The sequence below is a fragment of the Limanda limanda genome, chromosome 9 (genome assembly GCF_963576545.1).
Source record: "Limanda limanda chromosome 9, fLimLim1.1, whole genome shotgun sequence".
Classification (NCBI taxonomy): Eukaryota; Metazoa; Chordata; class Actinopteri; order Pleuronectiformes; family Pleuronectidae; genus Limanda; species Limanda limanda.
Genome location: NC_083644.1, coordinates 6,312,522 through 6,339,064, shown reverse-complemented (window position 1 = coordinate 6,339,064; position 26,543 = coordinate 6,312,522). Strand labels below are relative to the sequence as shown.

Sequence of the window (26,543 nt, the reverse complement as noted above, 5' to 3'; positions counted from 1 at the left end):
TGAACGTCTAAACCCTGTGTGAGCTACAAGCTACGGTCAAATGAATTATGTTTTTCCAAAGCAGGAGAATTAAAAAGTTTAATTTCACACGTTACATGTCAAAGAAGTAAATGTAAAGTAGGTATAAGTAGCAGAGTTAGCCTAATTGTGTTATTTTAAATGACATCAATGTATAATATGATATGCAGAAACTATTGGATGTTGGTGAGATAACAATAAGAAGAAGAAGAATACATTTTATTTATAGAGCGCTTTTCAAAGTACTCAAAGACACTTTACAAGCGTTACAAATTAACATTAAAAAACCTACACACTATAAACATGGAGCACACAACATACATCACAGATTAAAAGCAAATGTTTATAGGGTGGCGCCAACTTAATGAATTGCTCGCGGTTTCATTTATCCCACAGCATTGTCAGTTAATAAACTCATTGAAAAAAATTGCAAATCATATATATACCATTGTTTCTTCTTCTTACAGTTTTTTTTTCAAGTCCTTGTTCCTTGTGGATTCAGGTTTTTGTATTATCTCAACCTTACTGAGTAAAATATCTTTAGATTAAAATATTGTGATTTGGCGCTATATAAATAAAACTGAATTATTTACTGCTATTTATTTTTCTACTATGAAGTTAATCCCATACATATATATAGCACATACATTGTTTTGCTCATATTTATATTCTATACCATGCCTGCCTATCTACTTTTATACGTATACTTTTACTTCAATAGCTCATACAAATGTTGCACTTGATTCAAGTACATTTTTCTACAAATAATAATTTCCATCTGTAGTGAATTTTATAGGTTTATATTATATAAATATGCTATGAATTATATATATATATATATATATAATGTATGGTCAAAATGCCGAAGAACTATACTTCTTATATTCACTTACTTATATTAGACACAATATTGTCGGACTTCCATTTAAGTTTTTATTCTATTTACATGTTTCTATATTTCCTTACAACTTATCATCGTATTCCTTACTAACAGTTTTTTTTGTTAACATTACAAATGTCTTATGCTATCTTAATATCATGTTGAAGTACAGACACCAACAACTTTAAAAGATGTAATCTGTATTTTTCCATTATCAGAATCCTTCAACATGAATCATACACAGTTTCATGAACTTAGTTTCAACCTATAACTAAACATTTTCTATAATCATGTAAGATATCTCCAGAGGGACCGACCTGTTCCCGGTGAGTCCGGCACCAGCTCCACGGGGCCGATCTGCCTCATCATGTAGGCCGTCTTCACCTCATGACAGCTGTCCGCCCCGGCTCCTCTGCAGCCGCTCTCCGGTACCAGCAGCAGGCTCAGTAGAATCACCCAGAGCGAGTCTGCGGGTTGTGAGGCTGCACGGAACATGGCGACATGTCAGAGAGGAGATGGAGAGTGTGGAGGCTTCAGTGTGAATTCATGTAAAGTCCCGGGGCACCGAGCAGACTGAGAGCAAACTTCATCTGCAGCCTGTGGAGTGTGTGTGAGGGGCCCACCCTCTCTCTCTCTCTCTCTCTCTCCCTCCCTCTCTCTCCCACTTCACTTCAATTTACATGCACACGCACATGCATGCAAAGTACTTTCTGTTTCTTAAATACAATAAATGCACATCTCTCATAACATTCATGAGTTAAAAAGTAGGTCCTAAGTAATGTGAGCGTATTTATTTTTAACTGCAGTTATAGATCTCTCGTTTTGAAGCAGCTGTTCCTGCAAATTAGCTCCATTAAACTTGACTGGTTGTTCTGAGTGAAGAGGAAAATCTGTGGGAAGGAAAGTTTGAAACATGGACGTCACCTGCTGGGCTTTCTGGGTAATTGTTATCAATTCAGCTTCCTGGTTGAACACAGGGCCAAATGTGTGGAGTTGGCAAGTGAAGCCACAATAAAACACATTATAAACAGTTTTATATATGGACAATCCCTCTCACCCCCTCCACAAAACACTGGACAAGCTAAGGAGCAGCTTCAGCCACAGATTCATTCAGCTGCTCTAAGGAACGATACAGGAAATCGTTCCTCCCAACCGCAATGAGACTGTACAACTCATCTACCTCTGTCAGAGCCACCATCACAGAACTGCACTAAATAAACCTGTCTCCTGCACTGTGTACTGTACAACACTCCACTTCATATACACTTACTTCACATCATATGTGATATGTGTTAATATAAACCATATTGATATTATATATCATTTTATACAATAATATTGTCTTTTGCACACTCTGTCTACAGATTCTTACACTCATAGTATAGTATATTATCTATTGTATAGTCAAATACTTATATTTATACCTCTACTATATATATCATATCATATTATATCATACTCTCTGTATATTCTTTGTATATATAAGTCTATATACACATATTTATACATGTGTACATGTTATTATTATTATTATATTTACTATTATGATATATACTGTTGCTGCCATTATTACTATATACTGCTATTATATTGGTATAATTACTATCATATATAAATATATATTATGTTATAATATATACTATATATATACTGTACTATTTTTATATACTGTCTAATAATAACATAAACATCATATCATCAGTACTATTACCATCATCTTGCCACTGCACCTTATCTACCTATTTATCTTGTGTTTCTGTTTTTATTCTTTCTACCTCAATATTTTTTATTTTATTCTATTGTATTGTATTTTATTGTATTCAAATATACCGGCTGCTATGACGACTTCTTTTCCCTTCGGGGATGAATAAAGTAATCTATCTATCTATCTATCTATCTATCTATCTATCTATCTATCTATCTATCTATCTATCTATCTATCTATCTATCTATCTATCTATCTATCTATCTATCTATCTATCTATCTATCTATCTATCTATCTATCTATATGCAGGGAGGTTGGATCTATTGTGACAGCTTTTTTCTCTAACATCAACTGGTGAAAGTCATTAATTCGTGCAGTAGTTAAAAGGGCATAAAGGTCATTATGCCAAAACACGTGATGACACCGAGGTGCTAATGGAAGTTAGTGGTGGCCACTAACACCTGCTAACAACTACTGGTAGTTGGAATCTTAAATTGGGCAGAAGACCCTTCAAACTTAAACAGGGTCTCCACCATGTTGTCCTATATTCTAAATGTCTCTTTGATTTGTGATGAGGTTCTGGATCATTAAAGCATCTGAGAACTTCAAAGGAAAAAGTTGATGAAGTGTGATCACCGTGTTTAACTTCTCTTCATTGTGTTTCCGTTATTTCAAATAAAAAAAGCTCTCACTTGGGAGATTATTGGATTTTAACCTTTTCACCTGTGGTGCTGCGGCCCCTTTAAATCCAATCTCCCGCGTCCCGGGCGAGGCGGAAACAGAAACCCTTCACTTCCTGTATTTAAGCGCGGGTAACAAAGAGCCTCACTTAGCATCCGAGCCTCCTCCTCAGCTCCTGTTCTTCTCGCACCTCCGTCTCTACCGTCGACCCGAGAAGATGCCGGAGGAAACCACCGCCAAGTCCAGCTCTGCGAGGTAAAGATCTGCCATGTCATGTTTACCCCCCCCAAGGTCCCTGAGACAAAAGGCTAGTTAGCCAGCTAGCTTAGTTTGTGTGCTAACACCGACGGCCCATTGTGTTTATTGTTTGTAACGCGGTGTTTACATCGTGCTAACGTGCTAGTCAGTCACTGAGTAGCATCATTACAACTGAACCGGGTTGTTTCTGCTAACGTAGCTAGCAAGCAAAGCTAACTCCAAGCTAGGTAGCTAACAGCTAGCACGAAGCTAACAACATAGCATCTTGGCTAACAGCTCCCGGACGTGAAGGTAGCGAGCGAAGAGTTAAACTGAGCTCAGTCTCCTGCGGTTCAGCTTCTTCTTCAGCTTCTTCTGGTGAATGTTCCTGTGATGTTCACGTCACTGTTGACTCAACTTGACTTTGAACTTTTCACAGCGCGGACGAGAAGCCATGTTCTTCATCATCTTCATCCGCTGCAGCTGCTGACAGGTGAGGATCAGTGCTCAGGCTCATCAGGCTCATTGCTTCTGTTTACTTTCCTTCAGGTTTGATACGTTTAAGTTGCCATAGCATCAAACTCGGTAAATTTTCAATTCACAATGTTAAAGAATGGAATTAAAAACTAACTACTTCACGTCCTATCCACCGTTTACCTCAGGACTGTGTTGTGTACTTGTGTTTACACCGGGAATCAGAAACGGCATTTCAATCCTGTCTGTCCTGTGCATGACAGATTTTTAAATAAAGTTAACTTTAAAAAGAACTGCTCCAATAAAGATACAAAATGAGATGACTGGCTGGAGTAAAAGTAAGTAAAAAATACAATTGTTTTAATGCAATTAGACGAAATTTGTCAAGTTTATTAAAACCTTTACAGTGAGAATAGTGGATGAGTTTTATTGTTTCCCCCCAATTAAAATCTCTATCCTAATTGTAATATGATCAACTTTAGTGGTTCCTTGCATTTAAAATCTGACATTTCAATGGGAGAAGTAACAGTTGACATCACGTCTTTATTTGTTTCCCCCTTTAGCTCTGTGGACGTCATGGACGAGGCCAAGAAGCTGATCGGCACCGGGAACAGACATCTGGTGATGGGAGATGTGGTTTCTGCGGTCAGTGTTTTCCAGGACGCCTGCGGCATGCTGTGAGTACCCGAGGTTAAAGAGGAGCCACAACAACTCAGCAGTGCAACTGTTAATATATTTATATATGGTGCCTTTTTTTTTTAAAGGATTCAGTAATTTTCTTGCTGTTTTTGAAGATGTCTGGGTCGGAGAGTTTCTATATCTGCTTTGATATCTTTGTTAAATGATCCAATTTACACAGAATCGTCAACTTGCTGGTTTCATTTGAACTAATTTCAATGTTAGGCTGATGCTTCTTAAAACTCCAACACTTCCTGCTCCATTAAATGCTTATGTGTTGTCTGTGTCAGAGCTGCGAAGTACGGAGACACTGCAGATGAGTGTGGCGAGGCCTTCTTCCTCTGTGGGAAGTCCCTGCTGGAGCTCGCCAGGTTGGTCTTGTTAACTTCAATGTCATTAAAATGTATTCATATTGTTGCAAAGTTTCTATTTAAGACTACTTTGCTATTGTAGATGCTAGAAATTTCAAAGTGCTCCCTGGATAATTAAACTAGGCTCAGAACTTATTGGACTTGACTCTTTTAATAATCTGGTGTTTGGTCAGGATGGAGAACAGTGTCCTTGGCAACGCCCTGGAGGGAGTCCCAGAGGAGTCTGAGGAAGAGGAGCAGCCCAGCAACTCAAACGTTGAGAGCGCCACCAATCTTGATGGTAAGAATTTTAAACATGTATTTCATTGAGGGTCAACTGATGCAACTGTCCAACTTGGGGTGTTGTACATGATCCATTAACTTTAATTCTGTAATTTGGTTACATTCTACCATTTTAAATACAGATTCCCATATATGGATAAAAGCTTGTGTCAAGTTTTGTATTAAAACAAGTTTATTGCAGAAAGGTCTCGGCTGTATTGTAACAACCAGCTAAAATCAAGCTAGTGTCTCTGTTTGGAAAACTTTATGTACATTTATATTTCTATATCTACAAAATGATTTCTTATGTGACACTGGTACAGAAAAAACTAGAGATGAGCTGCGAGTGCAGGTGTATGACGCAATGGCCGAGAAGGAAAAGACCGAGGCCGTTGACACTAATGTCAAAAAAGAGAATGGTGTGGAAAAGTCCCCGGTGAAAGCCGTGAATGGATCAGCGAGCGGAGACAAGCAGAGCTCTGTGAATGGAGTTGAGAAGACGAACGGTGTGGGAGAACATTCAAATGGGTCTCCTGGAAATGAACCTGTGGCTGAGAAAAAGGTGGAAACTGTTAAAGAGCAGAATGGAAAGGAGAAACCTGAGGATGAAGAGTCCAAGTCAGAGGCCGAACAGGATGAAGAGGAGGCAGAGGGCAGTAGATCTCTGGATACTGAGCACAAGTGGTGTGGATGGGGGTCGCACAAACTGGGTGTTTCTTGAAATTATGAACTCTTGGATAGTTATTACGAAAGGTGACGGGAACTGCAGTGACTTCGATTGTTGCGTTGGAGAAGTTTGTTTTTAGCTCTGTCTAAATATCCTATTGTATCAACAGATGATGATGACGAGGATGATGACGACGATGATGAGGGAGAGACAAATGGACAAGATAAAGTGAGTCTCCCTTAACAAGTCTCTGAGAATGGTTGAGAAATATTTGTTTATAACTTGCGCCTTTTTCAGGAAGAGGAAGAAGTTGGTAATTTGCAGTTGGCCTGGGAGATGCTGGAAGTGGCCAAATTCATCTATAAAAGGTGAGAACATTACTGAAGAATGGGAAACTAAGTGACACAGATCATGAGAAACAATCCCTACAAAGTCCAAACTTTAAATTGTAATTACGGCCTTGTTTAATGGAACAATGAGGTAAAATTTAATGTGTTGCTTCACCACAGGAAGGAGAGCAAAGATGAACAGCTGATGGCAGCTCAGACGTACCTGAAACTCGGAGAAGTCAGCGCTGAATCAGGTACGTTCCTGGAGAGACTTAACTTTCCACCTTTTCTACTGTACGTCTTCCCTTATTGAAAGAAAAAGCAAGTTGTTCTCCTGTGGCTTCCTGTATAGTCGTCAGCTGCTTTCAGACATGTACTGAAATCTCCTGAAATTATCCATCCTCTAGTTGACTCCAGATAATGCCCATGTGATCATTCAGAATCGTCCTCACAATTCCCTGTGATTGAGTTACTGCTACTGAACATGGTCTTGAATTGTTTATCGTTGAACAAGTATATTTAAATCCCCTTTTTACAATTACTACTAATATTGCAACTTGTTACTCGTGTAGCTCTACAAAATTTAAGTGTTTTGCGATCGCTTCCTCAGGCAACTACCCTCAGGCACTAGAAGACTTCGGGGAGTGTCTCACCCTGCAGCTGAAGCACTTGCCCTCCCACAGCCGCCTGCTGGCTGAGACCCACTACCACGTCGCCACCACACTGTGCTACATGGACCAGTACAGCCAGGCCATCCAGCACTACAACAGCTCCATTAAAGTCATCGAAGCTCGTCTGGGTAAGTTTATCTGTTTCATGTGTGTGGGAAAACTTGTTCTTGTGTTGGTAGATGTTTTCGAAGTTTAACAATCACAGCTTGATAGTTGCTGTTTGACTGCCAGCTGAATAGAATGTGGAACCTCACTAGTAATTTATCTGTGTGCAGCCATGTTGCAGACGGCGATCGACAAAGCGACGGGAGCAGATGTAGCAGCGGAAGAGAAGACCGAGATGGAGGAGCTGAAGCAGCTTCTGCCTGACATCAAGGAGAAGGTGGAGGACGCCAAGGAGAGCCAGAGAACAGTGAGCACTGCCTCCCAGGCCATCCAGCAGACACTAGTGAGTACACAGGCATTACAGGGGGGGTTGAACCACCTCAACATTGGTCTGTACTGTACAAACCACAACTTATGGTCGGGCTGCAAGATTCTGGAAGAAATGAGAATCACTTGGACTTGAGATCATGACTATTCAAGAGAAATGTTTAATGCATTTTCCTGCAAAAGTAAACTATTTTAATGCCGCTGATTCGGTCAATTAGAAATGATTCCTATTGGTTGTGTAGCCCTAACTGATTTGTTAGCATTTACTTTCCAGAGGAGAGAACTTGACTGTGGTATAAATGTGCAGAGTTGAATTCTTGTCTGAGTAACTTGAGTCATCTCTTTCAGGGCGGTGCCTCTACCTCAACCTCTTCAGCATTCTGTGAAAACGGCGGCCCTTCATCCTCCACAGCATTTCCCATAGCCAGCAAGGTAACTTCATCGCATGAATGACCAAAACGAAACAGATGTAAATCCACAAACCTCTAAAACCACATTTCTCTCCATTTTCAGATTCCAGTGAAATCAGCTGACGGCGCCTCATCCTCTAAAGTCTCAAACATCTCCCACCTCGTCAGGAAGAAGGTGAGACGCTCGTCTCCTGTTGCAGGTCCAAGTGAAGCTGACATGGAAAAATTAAAGTTGATCTCTCGTAATGTCCTGGAGATATAATCAAACCTGATCATCTGACTAATTGCGTGTGTGGGAGCAGGCTGTGGTCTTGGTGGCTTTCTGCAAATGCCTTCAGCTGTTGTGGCTTTTGTGTGACTTGTAGTGTAGTTGTGGCATGTGTGTCTGTGTTTGCATTGTGGTAGAGCCAGAGTTAATTCAAGATTTTCTTATGGGCCGACTTGTGTTGCATGATTTTTTTCAACTTTATGATCTTGACGTATCTAGTGCTTGTAACGCATGCAGGTTTCAGCTTCTCTGTAAATGTCGACCTGGAAGGTGTGTTTGTGTTCAGAAGCCTTCAGTCTCTCTTCCTCCTCCCCATGTCTGGTTTTGTTTCTACACAGAGGAAACCAGAGGAGGAGAGCCCAGTAAAGGACACTGACGCTAAGCAAGCGAAACAGGAAGCCACAGTTAATGGCAGCGCCGACTCTAGTGCCAGCAACGGCAAAGGAGTCAAGGAGGGAAAATCACAGGAGGCGAGTGAAGGGCTTGTGTCTTTACGTTCTGATGTATGTGTCCAACAGAAGACTTTGGATTATCGAGGAGACAAGAAACATGCAGGAGTTACGAGCTGCTTTAGGTCTCTGGTGGAGCTTCTATCACAGAAGCTTGAGTCTGTGAAAGATGATCAGTTGTTCTTCTTGGAGGAAAGTTTCCTCTCAGCACGTTTGGAGGAATCCTGTCTTTTGGTGCTTTAACTCAGAGCACCTCTTACCACATGTGTAGCATCAGCTGCAACCGTCTCTAGACAAATTCTCTTTGCATTGAGTCACTTCTCTGCATCCCTTCTGCTAAGGGGAACCAGCAAACATCCCATAAAGATTAGACCGGATTTTGTTTTGGTTCCTGCTGTTGTACTAAATGTTGTCTCTCTCTCTTCCTGTAGCCTGCCAACAAGTCGTCCTCTGTCCAGTCTTCAGCGTGACGGCCCGAGTCTCTGTCCCGATCCTGAGAACCAGCACAGCATGCCGGTCCTGCCCCCCCCCCCCCCCCACCTTCAGCATTTTGTTTCTGTAAATAAGAACATTTTCATAGATTTGTCTGTCCGGTTTTGTATACTTGTAGTAAAAAATGAAATAAAGAATTTGCAAATGTAAGTTTGTTTCACAGCATTTTATTTAATGAAGTTGTAACTAGAAAGACTTGAGGTTCACTTTCTGTTACTGTTGCTCTGATAGTCTGGTGCCATCACTGTTGGCAAAGTTAAATGTGTTTGTCACTAAAGTGAACCTTTGGTTTATGGTGTTGAGGCTGGAGGCCAAAATCTTATCAAGATAAAATATTTCATCAGTCAATAATTAACGTTAACTTTGAAGACAACTTTTTGCTCCTGAGTGAAGGTTGTCGTTTTAACTGTAAAACATTTTACAAATCTGAGGTCAACATCAAAACCACCTTGGTGTGCTTGAACCAGCATTCACTTTATATTTTTAACTTCTATTATGTTTCTATCGATGAAAATCAAACGACTTCGCCTAAATGGACTATCCACAATTTGCTTCGATCGTCAGCACTCTGTTTCTATGATGGTAAATTTCACGACGCATTTTGCACTGGTTGGATAAATCCTGACATTGGAAGTCATCACTGGATGCGATGAGCTGGTGGTGGACATGGTCACTTCCTAATGCAGTTATTTCATATAGAAAATAATCTTTTGCAGCAGAAAACCCCCCACAAATGAGGCATTTTTTCTAAATGTAGTTTATTTTCTCACTGGACTTTTAAATGATTACCTTTCTTGTAAATCTGTCCTGTGATTTAAAGTAAATATCTGTCAGAAGCAGAGGAGGAGAGGACCAGTAATCAGTTTGATCCTGAGTGTCATGCTGTCTCTGTTAACTCTGACTGGCTCCATCTGTGGGTGGAGGGTTTGTGTGATGGGTCGATGTCAGCGGGGAGCAGAGCTGATTCACCTCTGTGGGCCGTGGAGCTGAAACTGACGGAGCTGCTTGTCCAGTCGCGTGGAGAGAGGACACCTGAATGGACGTGAACAAGAGCCCATTAAGAGAAAAATCATCCTCTCAAACATGCTTCCAATTCAAGAGAATCCAAGGCTGTTCATAAAGACAATAATAATGAATTCCCTTTGTTAACCTACTACAGCCTGATATCTGTAGTGCCTGGTGCTGGCAGGGTCCGGCTTCACGAGGGTCTGCATGTCCTCGTCTCGGCTGTTTACCAAACGTACACACAGCTCCATGTTCCCCACCTTAATAAAAAAAATAACACACAGTCAGGGCTTTAATAAACTTCTAAAACATAAACATCTTAAATGATAATTGCAGCTGCTCCAGACTGCAAACCTTGTAACTCTTCATACCTGGTTTATTGTGTTGAGCTGGGCGATGCTGAGTGAAGGTTTAACAGGCAGACAGCGCACTGGCATCCTCCAGTGGCCACTACAGAGCTACAGAGACAATAACACAGTACAACATTACGACTAGACTGAATATGTGCTCGGTTATAGACGTCAACTAGACGTAGTTAAAATGTTCTCATGAGTGAAAACAGCACATGAAGGTGCATCATAGGTGATCATCTCACACCACTTGATTTAGTTTAGATGAAATGATTATACAATCAACATCTTAATATGTTCATAGCTCCATCATCTGAGTTCGGGCCTCACTCCTTTTACTCAACCACAGACAAACACACACATAACATACGTATCAAACAAGACACAACAGTCCATTTAAAATGACTAAATCCTGATTTTTTATATGGATCTGCACCAACTTGAACAGAGTTTCATCAAAGTGCATGAACTACTCCCTGAGAAATCAATGAAAATGTTGAAAAACTCAATGTTGTAGAGGGTTGGAAGAAAAAGTTCCAGAATCTGTACCAACATTTAATGGTTTCTCCTGTGGTTCACACCCCGTTCATGGAAATTGGTTCAGTAGTTTTTGTGTAATCTTGCTTTCAAACAAATCAACGGACAGGAAGGAAAAAACAACCTCCCAGGTGGAGATAGGTTTTTAATATTTGATATCATTCTCAACCCCTTTCAGTGGTAAATCAACATGTCACTGACGGAGCACATGAACCTGGTTGTGTTGATCGAAGAGTTCCAGTCGTGTCCAGCCGGAGGGCGACTGTCTGAACACCTCCTGGTTGTGGACATCCAGATCTCCGGCTGCCTGCACCTCCAGCACCAGGCAGAGGGACGCTGACGGCTGGATCCTGCAGAGGGGAAATGCATACGTGTCACCTGGACTCAGGAGGATGCTGCACCAGATCTGTCTTTATTCTCTATTGTGACAGCATCATTTTTTGGGGGAGAATGACGTTTTTGCTACCAGAAAACAGAGCTCTTTGTTAGTTTATGTGTTTTAGCAGTTGCCCCAAGGGAAAGTGAGTTTCTTTCTGATTAAAGCAGAGTTTGTGTGCCTTTCTGCTTTGAACTTTGCAGATGAGAATCCACACAGCTCCTACCTGGGAACGGGCTGTTTCACTGACAGAAGAGCGTAGTTCCCAGGGGCGAGGCTGTGGGTGTACGGTGAAGATAACCCCGGCAGACACTGGACAGGGGGCAGTGGAGTCGGGGGTCCCACCTCCACACCCTCAGAGTAGAGAGCGGCCACCAGGCGCAGTGTTTTCTGAGAGGCATCGACTCCAAGAGCCAGGTCAAAGAAAACCACAAAACCAGCTCTGAATAAACAGAGGAAGTCGTATAAAGAAAGTTTACTCAGACATGTAAATGGCCTGTTGGATGTACAGTGTGTGTATGTGTAAGTAAACTGACGCAGGGTCGTAGGGAGCTGGACCCAGAGAGTCCAGTGGGTCCATCACGTGTCTGCCTGACGTAGAGGAGAAGGATCTCGTCTGGAGCTGATGGAAAGATGGAGGTTTTTATTTAACTGTGACAAGCAAACACTGAAAATAATTTGTGAAAGTTTGACCTAAAGTCTGTACCAGAGGAAAAGGTGCTTGGGTGTGGGTCTTGGTTTGGAGTGGAACCAGAGGAGGAGGTTGTCTGCAGGACCAGGAAGCTTCTCCACCTCTCTCCACCTCCGCTTGTAAACTCTGCTGGAGCTTCTCCCTCTGGATCAACCAATGCTCAGTCCTCACTGCTGCTGCACAACACACAACAGTCCCCTCAGGCTCCCACATCTAACTTCACTCAAACCAGACGGCACACAATCATAAATATCAGTCTCTTAATCACACCTAGTTCAAGTTCCAGCTCTGAAATATCAATGACAATGTTGGAAAACGCTGAATTTGATATGTGTGGATTTGAGTTAAAATCCTCAACAACTACTGGATGGATTATCTTTGTGTTTGGTGCAGAAATCCATGCTTCCTTTAAAGTCTCCCATGGTAATATTGTGCTTAAGTAACCGCATGAATATTTCAACAATTAAAAATCGAATAAGCTCTTTAGAAACATGTTTATCAGAAGGACTTGAACCTTCGTGGTCATGTTTTCTCTCTCTGTCCAGCTGCATCCTGAGGATCTCCTCCTCCAGCCTCTGGTTCTCCTGATCCAGAGCCAGCAGCTCCCAGCTCGGACCCGGCTGACGAGGCCTCACCTCTGGATTCAAGGAGAACAGTGATGAAGCCTAAAGGTAATTTACCCTCAGTCTTAAATCTGCAGCTTTTATAAGAATCATATGTGTTGTGAGTCATCGCTCTCGTCAGTCTTACTTCTGCTCCTGTCCTCCGCTGCTGCTGTGTGATTCTCCTCCAGATTTTGGGCTTCTGCTTGCAGGTCGGTCATCTGCGCCACGACGGCTGGATCCGACCCACCTGACTGCAGGTAAGTCTGTCGCAGGGCTCTGCAGTGGAGACATGGTTCACCCTCAGGTAACCAGGCAGCTGAACCAATACTTATTCACATGTAAACAGCTTTATGTCTTTTACAGACAACCAGAGGAAGAAAACAAAGGAACAGGGTGAAAATCGACTTTGTTTCTATGTTTTTCCTTCCAGCTGTGATCTTTTTAAAAATAAATTCCTCAGGATGAATGCAGGCGAATACTTTATCTGTGCAGAGAGCGGCCCATCCGCAGAGGCAATGAGCTTGTAGTTGTCAGGATGCATCTTTGGATTCTCGGCTGGATCTGGCTGATCAGCAGGTCGCACACTAAGAAGAAGAAGAAAACAGAAAACACAGCGGATCATCTAAACTGAATCATATCGAGACGTCTCTGCAAAGTCTCCCAGCCAGAATCCACCCGACAGTACGAGGATTATTTTGATTCCCCCCACAAACCTTGCGATGAGGAACTACCCGGGCATAATGAAATACATAATTGATGCTGTGAGTCATAGAGCAGTCAGGAAAGAAATCATATTTCAGAGAATATTGGTCTGAAGAGCGCTGCAGGAGCAGACAACTCACCAGAACAACACATTAACAAAACATGTTACCTTCACCAGAGAGGTTTTGTTTTCACCCCTGTCTGTTTGTCTTTCTTTAAGGCAAGTTTAGACAAAAAATCCTTGTCTTATTTAAAATTGATAGAGGGATGTTTAATGAGTCTATGAAGAAGACATTACTTTAAGCTGCAGATAGATTTCAGGGGGCAGATCTAGGAATTTATAATATTTAAAATATGAGAGAATTGTCATTGATTTCTGAGAGAATAATTTATTGATCCTGGTTAGAGAAGTCAGGTGTGTTCAGGGGAGTTATATCTATGAGTGTTTCAAATTTGGTGAAGCTTGGGTATATTAAAGGGATTGTTGGGCTACTATAGATTTACTCTAATATTAACCGTAGTTACTACTTGCCTAGCCTTAACCTTAACCTCCATTATTTTAAACTAACCTTTAAACATGTCTTCACCTTAACATTTAATGAATGAATAAATCTATGTTATGAAGACTTGATTTTTCTCTCAACAATTAATATAAGTCGCCATAATGTGACTGTGCAAACATATTTCAGGTCTCCACAACACGTAAAACCTGGAACACACACACACACACACACACACACACACACACACACACACACACACACACACACACACACACACACACACACACACACTTACTGTAGTGCATGGAGATGTCGAGCGAGTTCTTGCAGTGTCTCCTGGTTCCTCTCCTCCTGCTCCCTCAGCTCCATCAGCAGATTGTCCAGCTGACTCGAGCGGCTCTGCTCACTCAGGACAGAGACCTGATGGGCCCGCTCTGACACACACAACCAGGAACACACAAACACACACACACACACACCCACACACACACACACACACACACACACACACACACACACACACACACACACACACACACACACATACCATCTCAGAGCAATCCCTGACATTTGCATCATCTGACATTTTGCGCTGAGAAGTTCTCAGCAGGAGAACATACGAAGCCCACTACAAGAGAAAGATTAGATGGCAACCACCCCCCCATCGCCTCCCCTTCCTTTATTTTTATTTCTTTTAAATTTTATTTACCTATTTACTGATTTATTTTATTAATTTATTAATTTATTTTAATTTAATTTTAATTTTCCTCTTTCTTTCTTTTCTCTGCTTTGTCTTGCAGCACTGATGTATGCAATTGTATTGTAATAATCTAATATTCCTATATACATATATATATATATATATATATATACATTCTAAAGTGTCTCTATTGTATGTACTTCTGCTGCATGGGGTAGGCGGGCCTGGGGTGGGTGGGTCTTATTGCGGGTAGGGGTATATCCATCAGATTTGTGATTATAACTGTATAATTGTATTGATTACCCAAAGAAAACCAATAAAAAGTGTTAAACAGAAGTTCTCAGCAGGAAATTTCGCACCGAGGCAGAATCAGATGTGTGTCCTTCACGTCCTCCACCACTCGTCCCTCACCGTCTCTCTGCTGCTCCAGCTGCCGGTTGTGAGCGTGGATCAGAGCCACTTGGCGCTGGTGGAGCGTCGCCATCTCCCTCATCTCCTTCAGCCCCTCGGTGTGACCCAGATGACGTGGGCTCGGCTGAGGGCCGTGTTTAAAAATGGATAGATTTATATCACAGCATCGCTTCTTAAAGATGTCACACGATGGGGCAGAAAAGATTGATTTCTCCTTTCACCCTGAGCGGCGTTAAAATGTTCTTGTTTCTTTGACGTCTACCTGAGTGACCTGTGAGTCATTCTTACACCACAGGCGGATGACTGGCTCTATTATTAAAGAACTTTTACATTATAGAGGACATGTGGGCACTTATCCGTCCCTGACATATACCTTGACAAGTGCACATCACACATCACACAAGCTGGAAAGTACAGTGCAAGGGGAAGAGGAAAAAGGATGTGGAGGGAGAACGAGAAAACCATTGAGTCCAGTATCCACCTCAGAGCTTCCTGACCAGTTTGGGATATTTTCCTCGATGGACATCCTCAGCCTGTGAAACTGAGAAATAGAAGAGAGAAATCATGTATTTTGATATTAATGTAAAACTAAAAGAAATAGAAATACTTTCACTAGTGCCCTGCTCTTCCTGGTCTTCCCTGACACGATCATATCCAAACATGAATTATTAATCAAAGACCTCTAGATGCCCACCGTGTTTGGAGAAATGACGTCAAAAATGGATTTTATTATAAATACATAAACACCAAAATGTTGCCCTGACACCTGGATCCCTGTGGGAACGTGAATCAGCTTGATGTTTGCAACGCAGCACAGACAAATGGACTGCATCTGAAAATACCTCTTGCATAATAAAAAGGTTTGATGGATGGAAATGCTCGGTGTTTTTCATGGTGCAGAAATGGTCGGTTTTACCTCGTCAGTTAGATTCCGCAGAGCAGCAGCGTCCGTCTGAGCGCTCGCCCGTTTGTCTTCTGCTCTTGACTCCAGCTCGGCCTCAGCACGGCTCCTCGTGATGGGGATTCTCCTTTGAATCCTCGTCTACAGATGCAAAAGTTGTGTTTCGACCAAAAAGTAACTGGAGCTTATGGTCACATGAGCTTTTTTCAAGGACTAAAAGATTCCTGTGCAGAGTTTTTCATGAGGAGATGTAGAAAGTGGATTTTCATATTCTTGTTCACACTCATTTCATTCTCTCCTTACTTTCTCCTACCAGAACCAGTTTCTCTATCACTATGGTAAGAAGTTCTCCCACAACAACAGTACATATATTCATGGTGAGTTTACAACTTCATATTTTAAAACCTCTCACAAATAAAGGGTTGTGTGCATCTATTGTGAGACTCATACGATTCCTTTGTATTTCTATATGTAATATGTGTTAACATAAACCATGTTGATATTATATATCATTTTATACAATAATATTGTCTTTTGCACACTCTGTCTACATATTCTTACACTCATAGTATATTATATTATCTATTGTATAGTCAAATACTTATAGTTATACCTCTACTATATATCATATTATATCATACTCTTTGTATATTCTTTGTATATATAAGTCTATATACACATATGTATACATGTGTACATGTTATTATTATTATTATATTTACTATTATTATTATATATACTGTTGCTGCCATTATTACTATATACTGCTATTATATTGGTATAATTACTATCATATATAAATATATATTATGTTATATTATATACTATATAAACTGTACTATTTTTATATACTGTCTAACAATAACATTACCATCATATCATCAGTACTATTACCATCATCTTGCCACTGCACCTTATCTACCTATTTATCTTGTGTTTCTGTTTTTATTCTTTCTACCTCAATATTTTTTATTTTATTCTATTGTATTTAATTTTATTGTATTCAAATATACCGGCTGCTATGACGACTTCATTTCCCTTCAGGGATGAATAAAGTAATCTATCTATCTATCTATTTATCTATCTATCTAATTCTGTGCAGATATTTGATCTCTTCTCCTCAGATCAGCTGTTTGTTTCTTACCTGAACAGGATCAGGAGCTCTGGTCTGTTTAGCATCCACACCTCCACCTCCGCTCTCTCTCTCCGCCCCCCCACCGATGCAAAACATCGCTGTGTGTTTCTCCAGCAGCCTGGTGGAGCGGAACACCATGTGACAGGCTCGGCAGATCAACGTCTTCTCCATCCGATGACCTCTGGTTACCTCCAGGTAGGACTGATCACCTCCTGATCCCCATAAACTGAAATACAGTAGGAATAACTCACTTCAAAGTGTTTCACCAAAGCAAGATTAAGTTCTTAATCTCATTGTCGTGAACTTCACAGACGTCGGTTCATTTAAATCCTGTAAACAGGTTTGGTTTGACAACCGAGTCGTTGTCCTTTGTGTTTGTTGGCCGCTGTCACCATGGAGTGACCTCACTGTCAGGGTGTGGCTTTCACCCCTGACAACTTTATTAACAATACCAATGCATCTAGGAAACAGCTTGGATACGGAGAGTAAACAGAGAATCACTCCACAACAACGTAGAATTATGTGAACTGTATGATTTGTGTTTTTGCTTACTACACTTCCTGTTCTATTCATCTAGTTGTTGTCATATTAAATAGTCTGTATAAATCCATTTGGAACAAAAAGTCATGTTTACAGACTGAATTCATCTGTTTGTGATGTTTTTTGTTGTAAGTTTATATCAATATTATTGACTCATAATGTTCCAGACACAGATGGTTGTACACCTCGTTTTCTAAGCTTGTTAATGGAGGTTTTAATCATGTCTGAGTGAGTTGAAATAGAAAAACAGAGGAACAAAATGTGCCATTAGATTCATAATTTTTGCATGATAAAAATAGTGATAAAATGGAAAGGAAGTCATGTGATGCCAGGGTTGTGATACCATCAGTCCCTGGTTTTCAGTTTAGAGAGACTCCAGTCAGTATTGGCCAACCGATCAATCAATCTAATCTTATTTGTTTAGCCTATATTCTGAGATCATAATTTGCCTCATAGTGCAACTTCCTCTGTCCTTAACCTTCTACCAGAGGAAATGCAGAAATCTCAGGGAGAGTCAGTATTTGTCGTAAATGTTATATCTCAACCTAAACACTTGAAAACTTGACTTAAGTTAAGTGGGTGTTGATCTTATCCGGCGGCTGTGGCTCAGGAGGTGAAGCGGGCCGTTCACAAACCAGAGGGTCAGAAGTTCGATGTCCTCCAGTCGGCTTTGTCCTTGGACAACACATTGAACTGTTAATGGCCCCGGACTTTCCCCTCGGTGTGTGAATGTGTGATGGAAAAGTGATGCGTAAAGAAGCTCTGTACGACTGTGTGTGTGTGAACTGGTGAATGCGACTTGTTAAGTGCTTTGAGTGGTTGTTAAGAAGAGAAAAGTGCAAGATGAATGCAATGACTTTGCCCTTTTGATTCCTGAGTGAGTTCTCAAAGCAAAGTATTGAACTAGAATGACACAGTAGATCTCAAACCTCCACCAAGGCCCAAAATAAACAAGCTGCACCACATTACACTGACTCATAGATGTCAGTCTCTTCAACATCCCTGATTGTTTTTATCAAGATCCATGAATTGTTTCCTGGGAATTTCGTGACACAAATTCCATCCAAAAATGTAATGAGTTCTTTGCCGGTTCATTCCCCATTAGTCCACCAAGTTCTGGGGAAATCGATTTGGTAGTTTTCACGTAATCTTGCACACAAACTAAACAACGAAAGTTTTTTTATGTTAAGCTGAGCAAAACCATTTTTCCTGTGAATTCTAGTTTTGGTAACGAGAGCTCGGACAGAATCCAGCGTTTATCATTTTAGCACTTTTCACATTTGCTTTTACCTGAGTACAGTTTCCAGTTGATGCCGTTGCTTCTGTTTTTTATTATTTATAACAGGAAAGCAATTCTTACAGCTATTTGGATTAACTCTTTTTCTTCTGCTCATTTGAATATTTATAACATGGCTGTTTCCTTTTTTTTTTGTTAAAGCTCAGAGTGCCTGAAGTTTTCTCACCTGCAGTGAACATGTTGAGAGTCTGACTGCAGCTGCAACAGAGAGGGCCTCGACCAAAGTCACTCTGCAAACTCAAAACAACAAACACAACATAATCCGACCTTCATGTGAGAAATACAACAAAACTCACTTAAAGACGAATGAACATCATCCAACATCATTTCACCAGGTTTTGTGGTAATGTGTTGAGAAGTTTTTGCTTAAAACTGTTTACAAACAAACAAATAGTCATGGGCGGCAACATCAACTTCCTGGTGGAGCTGATAATCTGTGGGTCTGCTCAATCGCTAATTTGTGAGGTGTCATACAGTCCCTACAAATATGAAGAGATCTTTGAAACCATATCTACACTTAACTTCATAATTTAAATCATTTAGTGGCTTTTTTATGTCTAAGGAGGCAGAGGCTGGGATTTATGAGGTTTCAGGTATTTAAGCTCTGTTGGTTTTTACCATAGAACCGTATGATGAGGCTGGTGATGTTAAACATGTTGGTTGTGTGAACTCGTCCTTTAACTCCGTGTGCTGCACAAACAGCAACAATCCAGTCTGCTCTGAAACAGCCTCAAAAACACTGAGACAGAGAACCGCTGCTGCTGCTGAGGACTGAAATATTCAACATCCATCCACACCTCTGATGGAGGGAGAGAGAGAGGGAGTGAGGGAAAGACAAGGGAGAGCGAGAGAGAGGGAGGGAGGGAGGACGGGAGGGAGTGAGAGAGACCGAGAGAAGGGGGGGGAAGAGAGAGAGAAGGAGGAAAGGGAGGGAGAAGAGAGAGAAGGAGGTAGAGAGTGAGAGAGGGAGGGAGGAAGGGAGTGAGAGAGACTGAGAGAAGGGTGAGAGAAAGAGAGAGAGAAGGAGGAAAGGGAGGGAGACGGGGGAGAAGGAGGGAGAGAGTGAGAGAAAGAAAGAAAGAGGGAGGGAGGGAGGCAGAGAGTGAGAGAGAAAGGGAGAGTGGGGCAGAGAGAGAGAGACGGGGGAGATGGGGAGGGAGTAGGAGAAAGAGGAAGATGGTAAGACAGAGAGAGAGAGAGAGAGAGAGACAGAGAAAGAGAGAGAGAGTTGAGAACTTGAACTCTCTCTTTCTCTCCCCCACATCCCTCCCTTCTCTGCAACGCACTCACACATGCCCGTTTGTTGCTTAGCAACTGTAAAATAAAGCAGCAGGCTCTGAAGTCAGTGAGAGACAGAGAGAGAGGGAAAGAGAGAGAGAGAGAGAGAGAGAGAGAGAGAGAGAGAGCAAGAGACAGAGAGAGAGAGAGAGGGAGAGAGAACAAGTGCTGCAATCCGGTGCCTTGTGTGTGGTTCTGTTCATCATCCCACCACAGCTCTCTCTCTCCTCTCTGTTCCCATCTGTGGATCTGAGAGGAACTTGTGACTTCTGGTTCCTCTGTCGCTTCCGACCAATCAGCGGCGGCGAGGAGGACGGGCCCAGCGGTTGCCTAGGTTACCTGGCGTGATTGACGTGCAGCCTCCTGCAGCGGAGAGGGAGCTCGGCGGCGGCGGCGGTGGTCTGTCACTGATGCTCCAGCTTCACCCCGAGGAGACTGAGGAGAAACCTGGATACGAGAGGAGAAGAGGGATGCTGGTGATTTAGAAGTCCTTCGCTCTCCTCCTCCTCCTCCTCCTCATCCTCCTCCTCCTCCTGAAGATGAAAACTGGAGCGCTGGAGGAAGCCGGCTGACGGGAGAGAGAGAGAGAGAGAGAGAGAGAGAGAGAGAGAGAGAGAGAGAGAGAGAGAGAGAGAGAGAGAGAGAGAGAGAGAGGAAAGGAAGGATTCCTGAAGAAGAAGAGAGGGGATCTGCTGGTAAGAGACTTTTCTGTGTTTGTCCTGGCTTCACTCACTTGTCCGTTAATGGAATCATGTCTCTGGGCTGTGTCCTGTGTGTGAGTGGGTGAGACTGGGGAGGAAGACGGATCCTCTGCATGCTGCGTGGCTGTGGGAGCTGTTACTGTATGAAACCTACATTCCCCTGGACGCCTGTTTTACAGTATGCAAAATGGGTTTAGCTGAGTCAAGAGCGGCCGGATCCACATACATCCATCTGTCTGTCTGTCTGTAGGAGGCAGAGGGATTGAGATGTGGATCAGTCATCTCAGGGCTACAGTTACAGCTGAGGCCAGGATATCTGGGCTTGTCTACTGTATCTGCATAGGAGGAGGAGTATTAATTACATAACGCTCCATCCATACTCCTGAATCAGGGCTGTGCAGCATCCCACTGTCCCACTGGTCCAGAAAAACCAGTGTAACCTACAAAGACGTGTGGTTTCCAGTGGGATGGTCTCAACTCACAGGGGAGAAACTCATCCGTTGCATTGATCCAGATCTCTGGAGCACTTCACTCCTGTGTGGACAGACGTGTGAATTAACAAGTGGCCAAGACATATTTCTGGTCCCTCGTGTCTCGTTACTTTTTGGGAACGTCATTAAAAAGAGATGATGCGACACAGGTCCTGCATTAAGGTCCGAGTAGAGCTGAGGGCTTGGTGCCACCCAGGATTCCCTCAGAACCTCCATTAGTAACCTGAGGTCAGACGACAGCCGGGCTCCTCGGGCCCTCAGGACTCTGCTCCCGCACCATGGGGGGTCTTCCCAGGCTTTTTCTGCTCGGCTTCTCCCCCCCCCGTCAAGGGTCCTCGTAGCCCCACCACCCACAGACACACTTTTAAAACTGTGGGGAAACTTTCAGCTTTTCCTTCCATAGCAGAATCTTGTTGGTTTTTGTTGGAATCGGCTGGACGATAAAGCAAAGTTAGCACATTTTATATTGTTTGTTGAAATCTACTTCACAAAGTCGTCTGAAAAGAACAAATGTTCAAATGAAAATCCAAACGTTAGCCTGCTCTTGCTAGCTCTTCCAGGATTACCAAACTCTAAATAATAGCTTTAAATCAGAAGGAGATAAGGAGAACAAAATGTCCTATTTGAGTTTGGCTCGTGACCTTAGATCTTGTTGTCAGATATAAGATACAAATACAAACTTATAGATTTATAATGGAAGCGTCTTTTCATGCTTTCTTGAGTTTATACATTTTACAAGATAAAGTTATTTTCTGCCATGTCATGCAATTCGGTGGAAAGATGTAGAACTCAACACATCTTGGTGCAGATCTGGATCAGCGAGAAGATCCAGGATTTTGCTTTCCAGCTTCTCTATCATTGCGATAAAGAGTCTTTTTCAACATTTGCATTGATTTCTCAGAGAATAATTTATGGATCTTGATGAAATAATGTTTGGTTCTCTGCTGAGTGTCATTCTGGTTTTAAAAATGCTTTATAGAGGTCGTCCACATCTGGAGCTGACTCTTACAAGGATCTTTTACTTCCTCTGCCGGTTACCACATCCTCGTCCTCGGGACATTTTTACATTAACTGACTCATAAAAGCTCAGATTCATCTTGTTAATTGGAACAAAAACCCATTTACATGGCAGCCGCACAGGTTTTTTAATTCATCGGAGGCTATAACAGGAGGGTTTGTGACTACAGGTGTAATATCTTATATCCACACAGAGAATTTAGATCCTCCCTGCAGGTATAAATCAAAAACACCAATCTGTCACCTAAAGGCTGTGACGGGGGGGCCACGGGCAGGTTTTCCTGTTTGCTGGCAGAGAGAGTTTATCAGACGTTTCTCAGCAGCAGCTCCAGTTGGAGGTGTTCGGGTCTCCAGGGCTGCTGCCTGCCTGCGTAGGAGGGAACATCTCATCTTCACAGCTGCGTTTGTTGCAGATGCAAAGACACAAAGCTTCAGGAGTCGTTTCTGCTTCATCAGATGGCGGAGCAGTGGCAGGGCGGAGGAGAGGGGGAAAGGTGAGGGGGACCAAACAAGGCCAGGAGCCAGATCTGATCCCCATCACACGTGCATGGCCTCCACCCTGAACCTCAGATTCACAGCTTCCTCCAGACAAGTGTAATGTTACATCAGCTGTTCTGTGAGTACAGGCTGAGCACTGGTTGTCCTTAGAGGTCAAGATTGGACTGAAATCAATCAGGTTCCAGCAAAGTCTTCAGTCTACAGTCTTTATACAAAGTCTACAGTCCTTATATACAGTCTCGCTCTTTATACACAGTATTTATACAGTCTACAGTCCCTATATACAGTCTACAGTCTTTATATACAGTCTACAATATGAATACACAGTCTTTATACAGTCTACAGTCCTCTTATACAGACTAAACTCAGACTAAGTACAGATGAAATATCTCCTAAGTGCTCTGGTTTCTGAAACTGTGTGTACTGTATGTCTTTGTGTGTGTGTGTGTGTGTGTGTGTGTATGTGTGTGTCTGTGTGACACTGTATATTTGTGTGTGTGTGTGTGTGTCTGTACAGTTACTGTATGGTTGCATCATTCTCAGTAGGATTATGAAACAGTGAGAAATTAGAGGAAAGAGCGTGAGACAAAGGAGAGAGAGAGAGAGAGAGAAAAGGACGAGAGACACAAACCTTTGACAGATTTTGCGACGTATTAACGGCAACACAATACAAGACGTTAAATTCACGTCTCACAAATCAAGAACAATTAAGGAATTCTCCGTCTGTCGTCGAGAGCGACTCAGTCCGATGATGAGCTTTGAATTGTTTCCGTTATTGACCCGCGTGTAAGCACGTTAATCTGCGATCAGCTAACAACAGCCCATAATCAATGAGTGTGATTGTCCTGCAGCTTCAGATAACTGGTGCGTTCGATGACTGTGTCTGTGAGAAGGAAACGATTCATACAAAGGGCTGATCATGAGGATCAGTGTGTTTTTAATGCTATGACATGTTTGGCTCAGGCTTTACAGAGACAAATGCTTTTCAATATAATTATAATATTGAATAGTAATGAAACTTACATATGTAAAACTAGAGTAGAACTGAATAGAATATTGTGAATAGAATATTTCTCCCAAGGCCCGACCGTCCACGTTAATTCAAACAAGCTTTAAAGATGAGGCTTAAAGTCATATGAATCCATCCACACATATACTATACATTTATATACAGTTATAACTTAGTAGAGTTCATGAAAACATTTAAATTCACTGGATCTGACATTGCACACACTCGTAAATAGCAATCCTCCTAAATATGCCGGATTTTATTGTTTCCTGGGAAATTGGTGAAAATGTCAAAAACACCATATCTTACAATCCAATCTTGGACTCCGCCCTTTTGCTCAGATCCACTCGAAAAGTTTCCAGTATATCCATCGAGTTCTTGTGTAGTCCCGCTGATAAACAAAGGGGTGAAAACATAACCTCCCTCCCATCCATTATAGGCTCCCTCAAATATGTTGGTGTATGAGCAAATTTCATGTTAATTCTTCACCACCACCACCATCATTTGTGGGCCCAGTTGCATAAATTGAATAAGAAATCAACTATAACTGTATGACTTATGGATTGATGCACAACAGCACAAATGATTAGACATTTTTTAAATAAAGACACATCAAGCAAAAACACATAAACAATAAAACAATACACACAACAATTAGTAAAATTTGATTATTCGTCTAACTAGAACCAGCTGATGGTTTGTTATGTAGAGTTGTGAGTTTATATCCTGATCTTCTGCAGTTTGCATGTTGTTCCAGGTTCCAGTTAATTCTCTTAAATCTGTCCTCGCTCTCAGCACCGGTTGATTCTTCGTTGTACGGCTGACGAAGCGTTCGCCTGTTTTTCATGCAGCTGATTCGTGTTGTGATTAATTTACTGAATTGTGCTCCAGGGCGAACATAACAAAAACAGACCCTGGAACAAAGGGCTGTTGTGTTTGTGGCCTTTCTTTGTTAATATCAAGTGTCGCAACAAACAAAACACAAGTCCACCCACAAACACTTCTTCACTTCAAAATCTGATAAAAGAAGAAAATGTTAAATATCCTGTAAAGAGAAATGTTGCTGTTGAACTGCAGCACATTTTTAGATTTACATATGCTTTTTTATCATCAAGTGCCATTAATCATTCTTCGGAAAAATAGAAAGTGGAAAGAAATATCTTAACCAAAATTAAATGGGTTCTTTCTTGACACATCTCACAAACTTCCACCAAGTTTTGTGGAATCCTGCTTTCAAACATACAAAGCAACATCTAAACAAACAGACGCGTTTGAAACACAATTTCCTTGGTATTAAATACAATAAAATAATCATATTTTAAGATAGAAGGAACATATGATCAAAATAGATAAAACAATAAAAAAGTCATAATGAAAAGAAATAATCGCATTTAGACGAGTGATGTCATACTTATGAGCAAGAGTTAAGTAATAATAAAAAAAGCTATATTCTAGTCTATTGGTGGAAGAAAAGAAAAAAGTAATTTTTTCCTCCTTCTCTCCTCCTCTCCTCTCTCCCTCTCTCCTCTCTCCTCTATCCTCTCTCCTCTCTCCTCTATCCTCTCTCCTCTTTCCTCTTTCCTCTCTCCTCTCCTCTCTCCTCTCTCCTCTCTCCTCTCCTCCTCTCTCCTCTCTCCTCTCTCCTCTCTCGTTTCTCCTCTCTCCTCTCTCCTCTCTCCTCTCTCCCTCTCTCCTCTCTCCTCTCCTCTCTCCTCTCTCTCTCTCCTCTCTCCCCTCTCCTGTCCTCATCCTCTCTTTACCTCTTCCTCTCTCCTCTCTCTCTCTCTCTATCTCTCCTCTCTCCTCTCTCCTCTCTCCTCTCTCATCTCTCCTCTCCTCTCTCCTCTCTCCTCTCTCCTCTCTCCTCTCTCCTCTCTCCTCTCTCCTCTCTCTCTCTCTCTCTCTCTCTCTCTCTCTCCTCTTTCCTCTTTCCTCTCTTCTCTCTCCTCTCTCCTCTCTCCTCTCTCCTTTCTCCTCTCTCCTCTCCTGTCCTCATCCTCTCTTTTCCTCTCCTGATCCTCTCTTCTCCTCTCCTCTCTCCTCCTCACCTCATCCTCTTCTCTCTCTTCCTATGATTAGCTGCAGCGCTGTAGGTTACCATAGCACCCGGGAGAGAAAAGTCAACCCACACAGAGTCTCCTGCATGCCTACCACTCATTCTCTTCCTCTGTCTCTCTATCTCTCTCTCTATCTCACTCTCTCGTTCTCATCTGCCATTGTGTCTTTCTACTCTCTCTCTCTCTATCTACCTCATCTCTCTCTCCGTCCCTCCGGTTGATGACAGCCCGACGCCATTATCAGTTGCTTTTTTTTAATATGATTTACCTCTCATGGTTGTACATCTCTGTTCACCTGCATGTGTGTGTTTGTGTGTTTGTGTGGATCTCTCTATGTGTGTACGTGTGTGTGTTTGTGTGTGTGTGTGTGTGTGTGTTTGCAGGGTTGTGCACATAGATGCACCGTTATGAATATTCAGAGATGATATATCTGCCCAACATGACAACTCAGCTTCACTGTCCGCCCACATGCACAGAATGCCCATGGACACACGCACACTAACACACACACACACACACACACACACACACACACACACACACACACACACACACACACACACACACACACACAGATCCACAGGGGGGAGTGGGCTCCGGTTGAGGCCCCTCAAACTCCTGTTACCACCGATGTGTGCGGCGTCTTCTCTCTTCTGTGTTTGTTTGTTTTTCTCTTTGAACCAAAGTGTCGGTAATTACTTGTGTTTGAATGCGA

General features: G+C 42.1%; 3 protein-coding genes across 5 annotated transcripts in view; 1 reads left to right on the top strand and 2 right to left on the bottom strand.

Annotated features, from left to right (window-relative positions):
- Positions 1-1,393, bottom strand: part of LOC133010575 (glypican-5-like) — a 39,355-nt gene extending 37,962 nt beyond the window's left edge. The window contains exon 1 of the mRNA XM_061078166.1: positions 1,216-1,393. Within this exon, the coding sequence (XP_060934149.1) occupies positions 1,216-1,393 (178 nt within the window). The remainder of the gene's footprint in view (positions 1-1,215) is intronic.
- Positions 1,394-3,405: 2,012 nt separating this feature from the next.
- nasp (nuclear autoantigenic sperm protein (histone-binding)) lies at positions 3,406-9,174 on the top strand. Of its 3 annotated transcripts, XM_061077906.1 has the most exons (14): positions 3,406-3,540; positions 3,962-4,015; positions 4,560-4,673; positions 4,965-5,045; positions 5,219-5,325; positions 6,143-6,201; positions 6,271-6,341; positions 6,483-6,556; positions 6,913-7,101; positions 7,249-7,421; positions 7,754-7,837; positions 7,919-7,990; positions 8,422-8,553; positions 8,964-9,174. In XM_061077906.1, the coding sequence occupies exons 1-14, from the start codon at positions 3,503-3,505 to the stop codon at positions 9,000-9,002; spliced, it is 1,287 nt and encodes a 428-aa protein (XP_060933889.1). In that variant the 5' UTR covers positions 3,406-3,502; the 3' UTR covers positions 9,003-9,174. The 3 variants fall into 3 exon arrangements, with proteins under 3 accessions (XP_060933889.1, XP_060933890.1, XP_060933888.1); XM_061077907.1 differs by lacking the exon at positions 8,422-8,553; XM_061077905.1 differs by lacking the exon at positions 8,964-9,174 and having other exon boundaries at positions 8,422-8,957.
- Positions 9,175-9,915: 741 nt separating this feature from the next.
- Positions 9,916-26,543, bottom strand: part of ccdc17 (coiled-coil domain containing 17) — a 44,403-nt gene continuing 27,775 nt past the window's right edge. The window contains exons 3-17 of the mRNA XM_061078165.1: positions 16,950-17,166; positions 15,821-15,946; positions 15,386-15,445; positions 14,905-15,028; positions 14,089-14,227; positions 13,068-13,172; positions 12,740-12,864; positions 12,498-12,620; positions 11,999-12,159; positions 11,829-11,914; positions 11,519-11,734; positions 11,131-11,266; positions 10,401-10,487; positions 10,179-10,289; positions 9,916-10,056 (exon numbers count right to left, since the gene is read on the bottom strand). Of these exons, the coding sequence (XP_060934148.1) occupies positions 9,916-10,056; positions 10,179-10,289; positions 10,401-10,487; positions 11,131-11,266; positions 11,519-11,734; positions 11,829-11,914; positions 11,999-12,159; positions 12,498-12,620; positions 12,740-12,864; positions 13,068-13,172; positions 14,089-14,227; positions 14,905-15,028; positions 15,386-15,445; positions 15,821-15,946; positions 16,950-17,166 (1,957 nt within the window). The remainder of the gene's footprint in view (positions 10,057-10,178; positions 10,290-10,400; positions 10,488-11,130; positions 11,267-11,518; positions 11,735-11,828; positions 11,915-11,998; positions 12,160-12,497; positions 12,621-12,739; positions 12,865-13,067; positions 13,173-14,088; positions 14,228-14,904; positions 15,029-15,385; positions 15,446-15,820; positions 15,947-16,949; positions 17,167-26,543) is intronic.

Excerpts from the sequence above, each read along its gene's own strand:
- nasp (XM_061077905.1), top strand. The coding sequence starts at position 3,503 with ATGCCGGAGGAAACCACCGCCAAGTCCAGCTCTGCGAG. Across the intron at positions 6,557-6,912 it reads AGAAGTCAGCGCTGAATCAG|GCAACTACCCTCAGGCACTA; the intron begins GTACGTTCCTGG and ends TCGCTTCCTCAG. Across the intron at positions 7,838-7,918 it reads CATTTCCCATAGCCAGCAAG|ATTCCAGTGAAATCAGCTGA; the intron begins GTAACTTCATCG and ends CTCCATTTTCAG.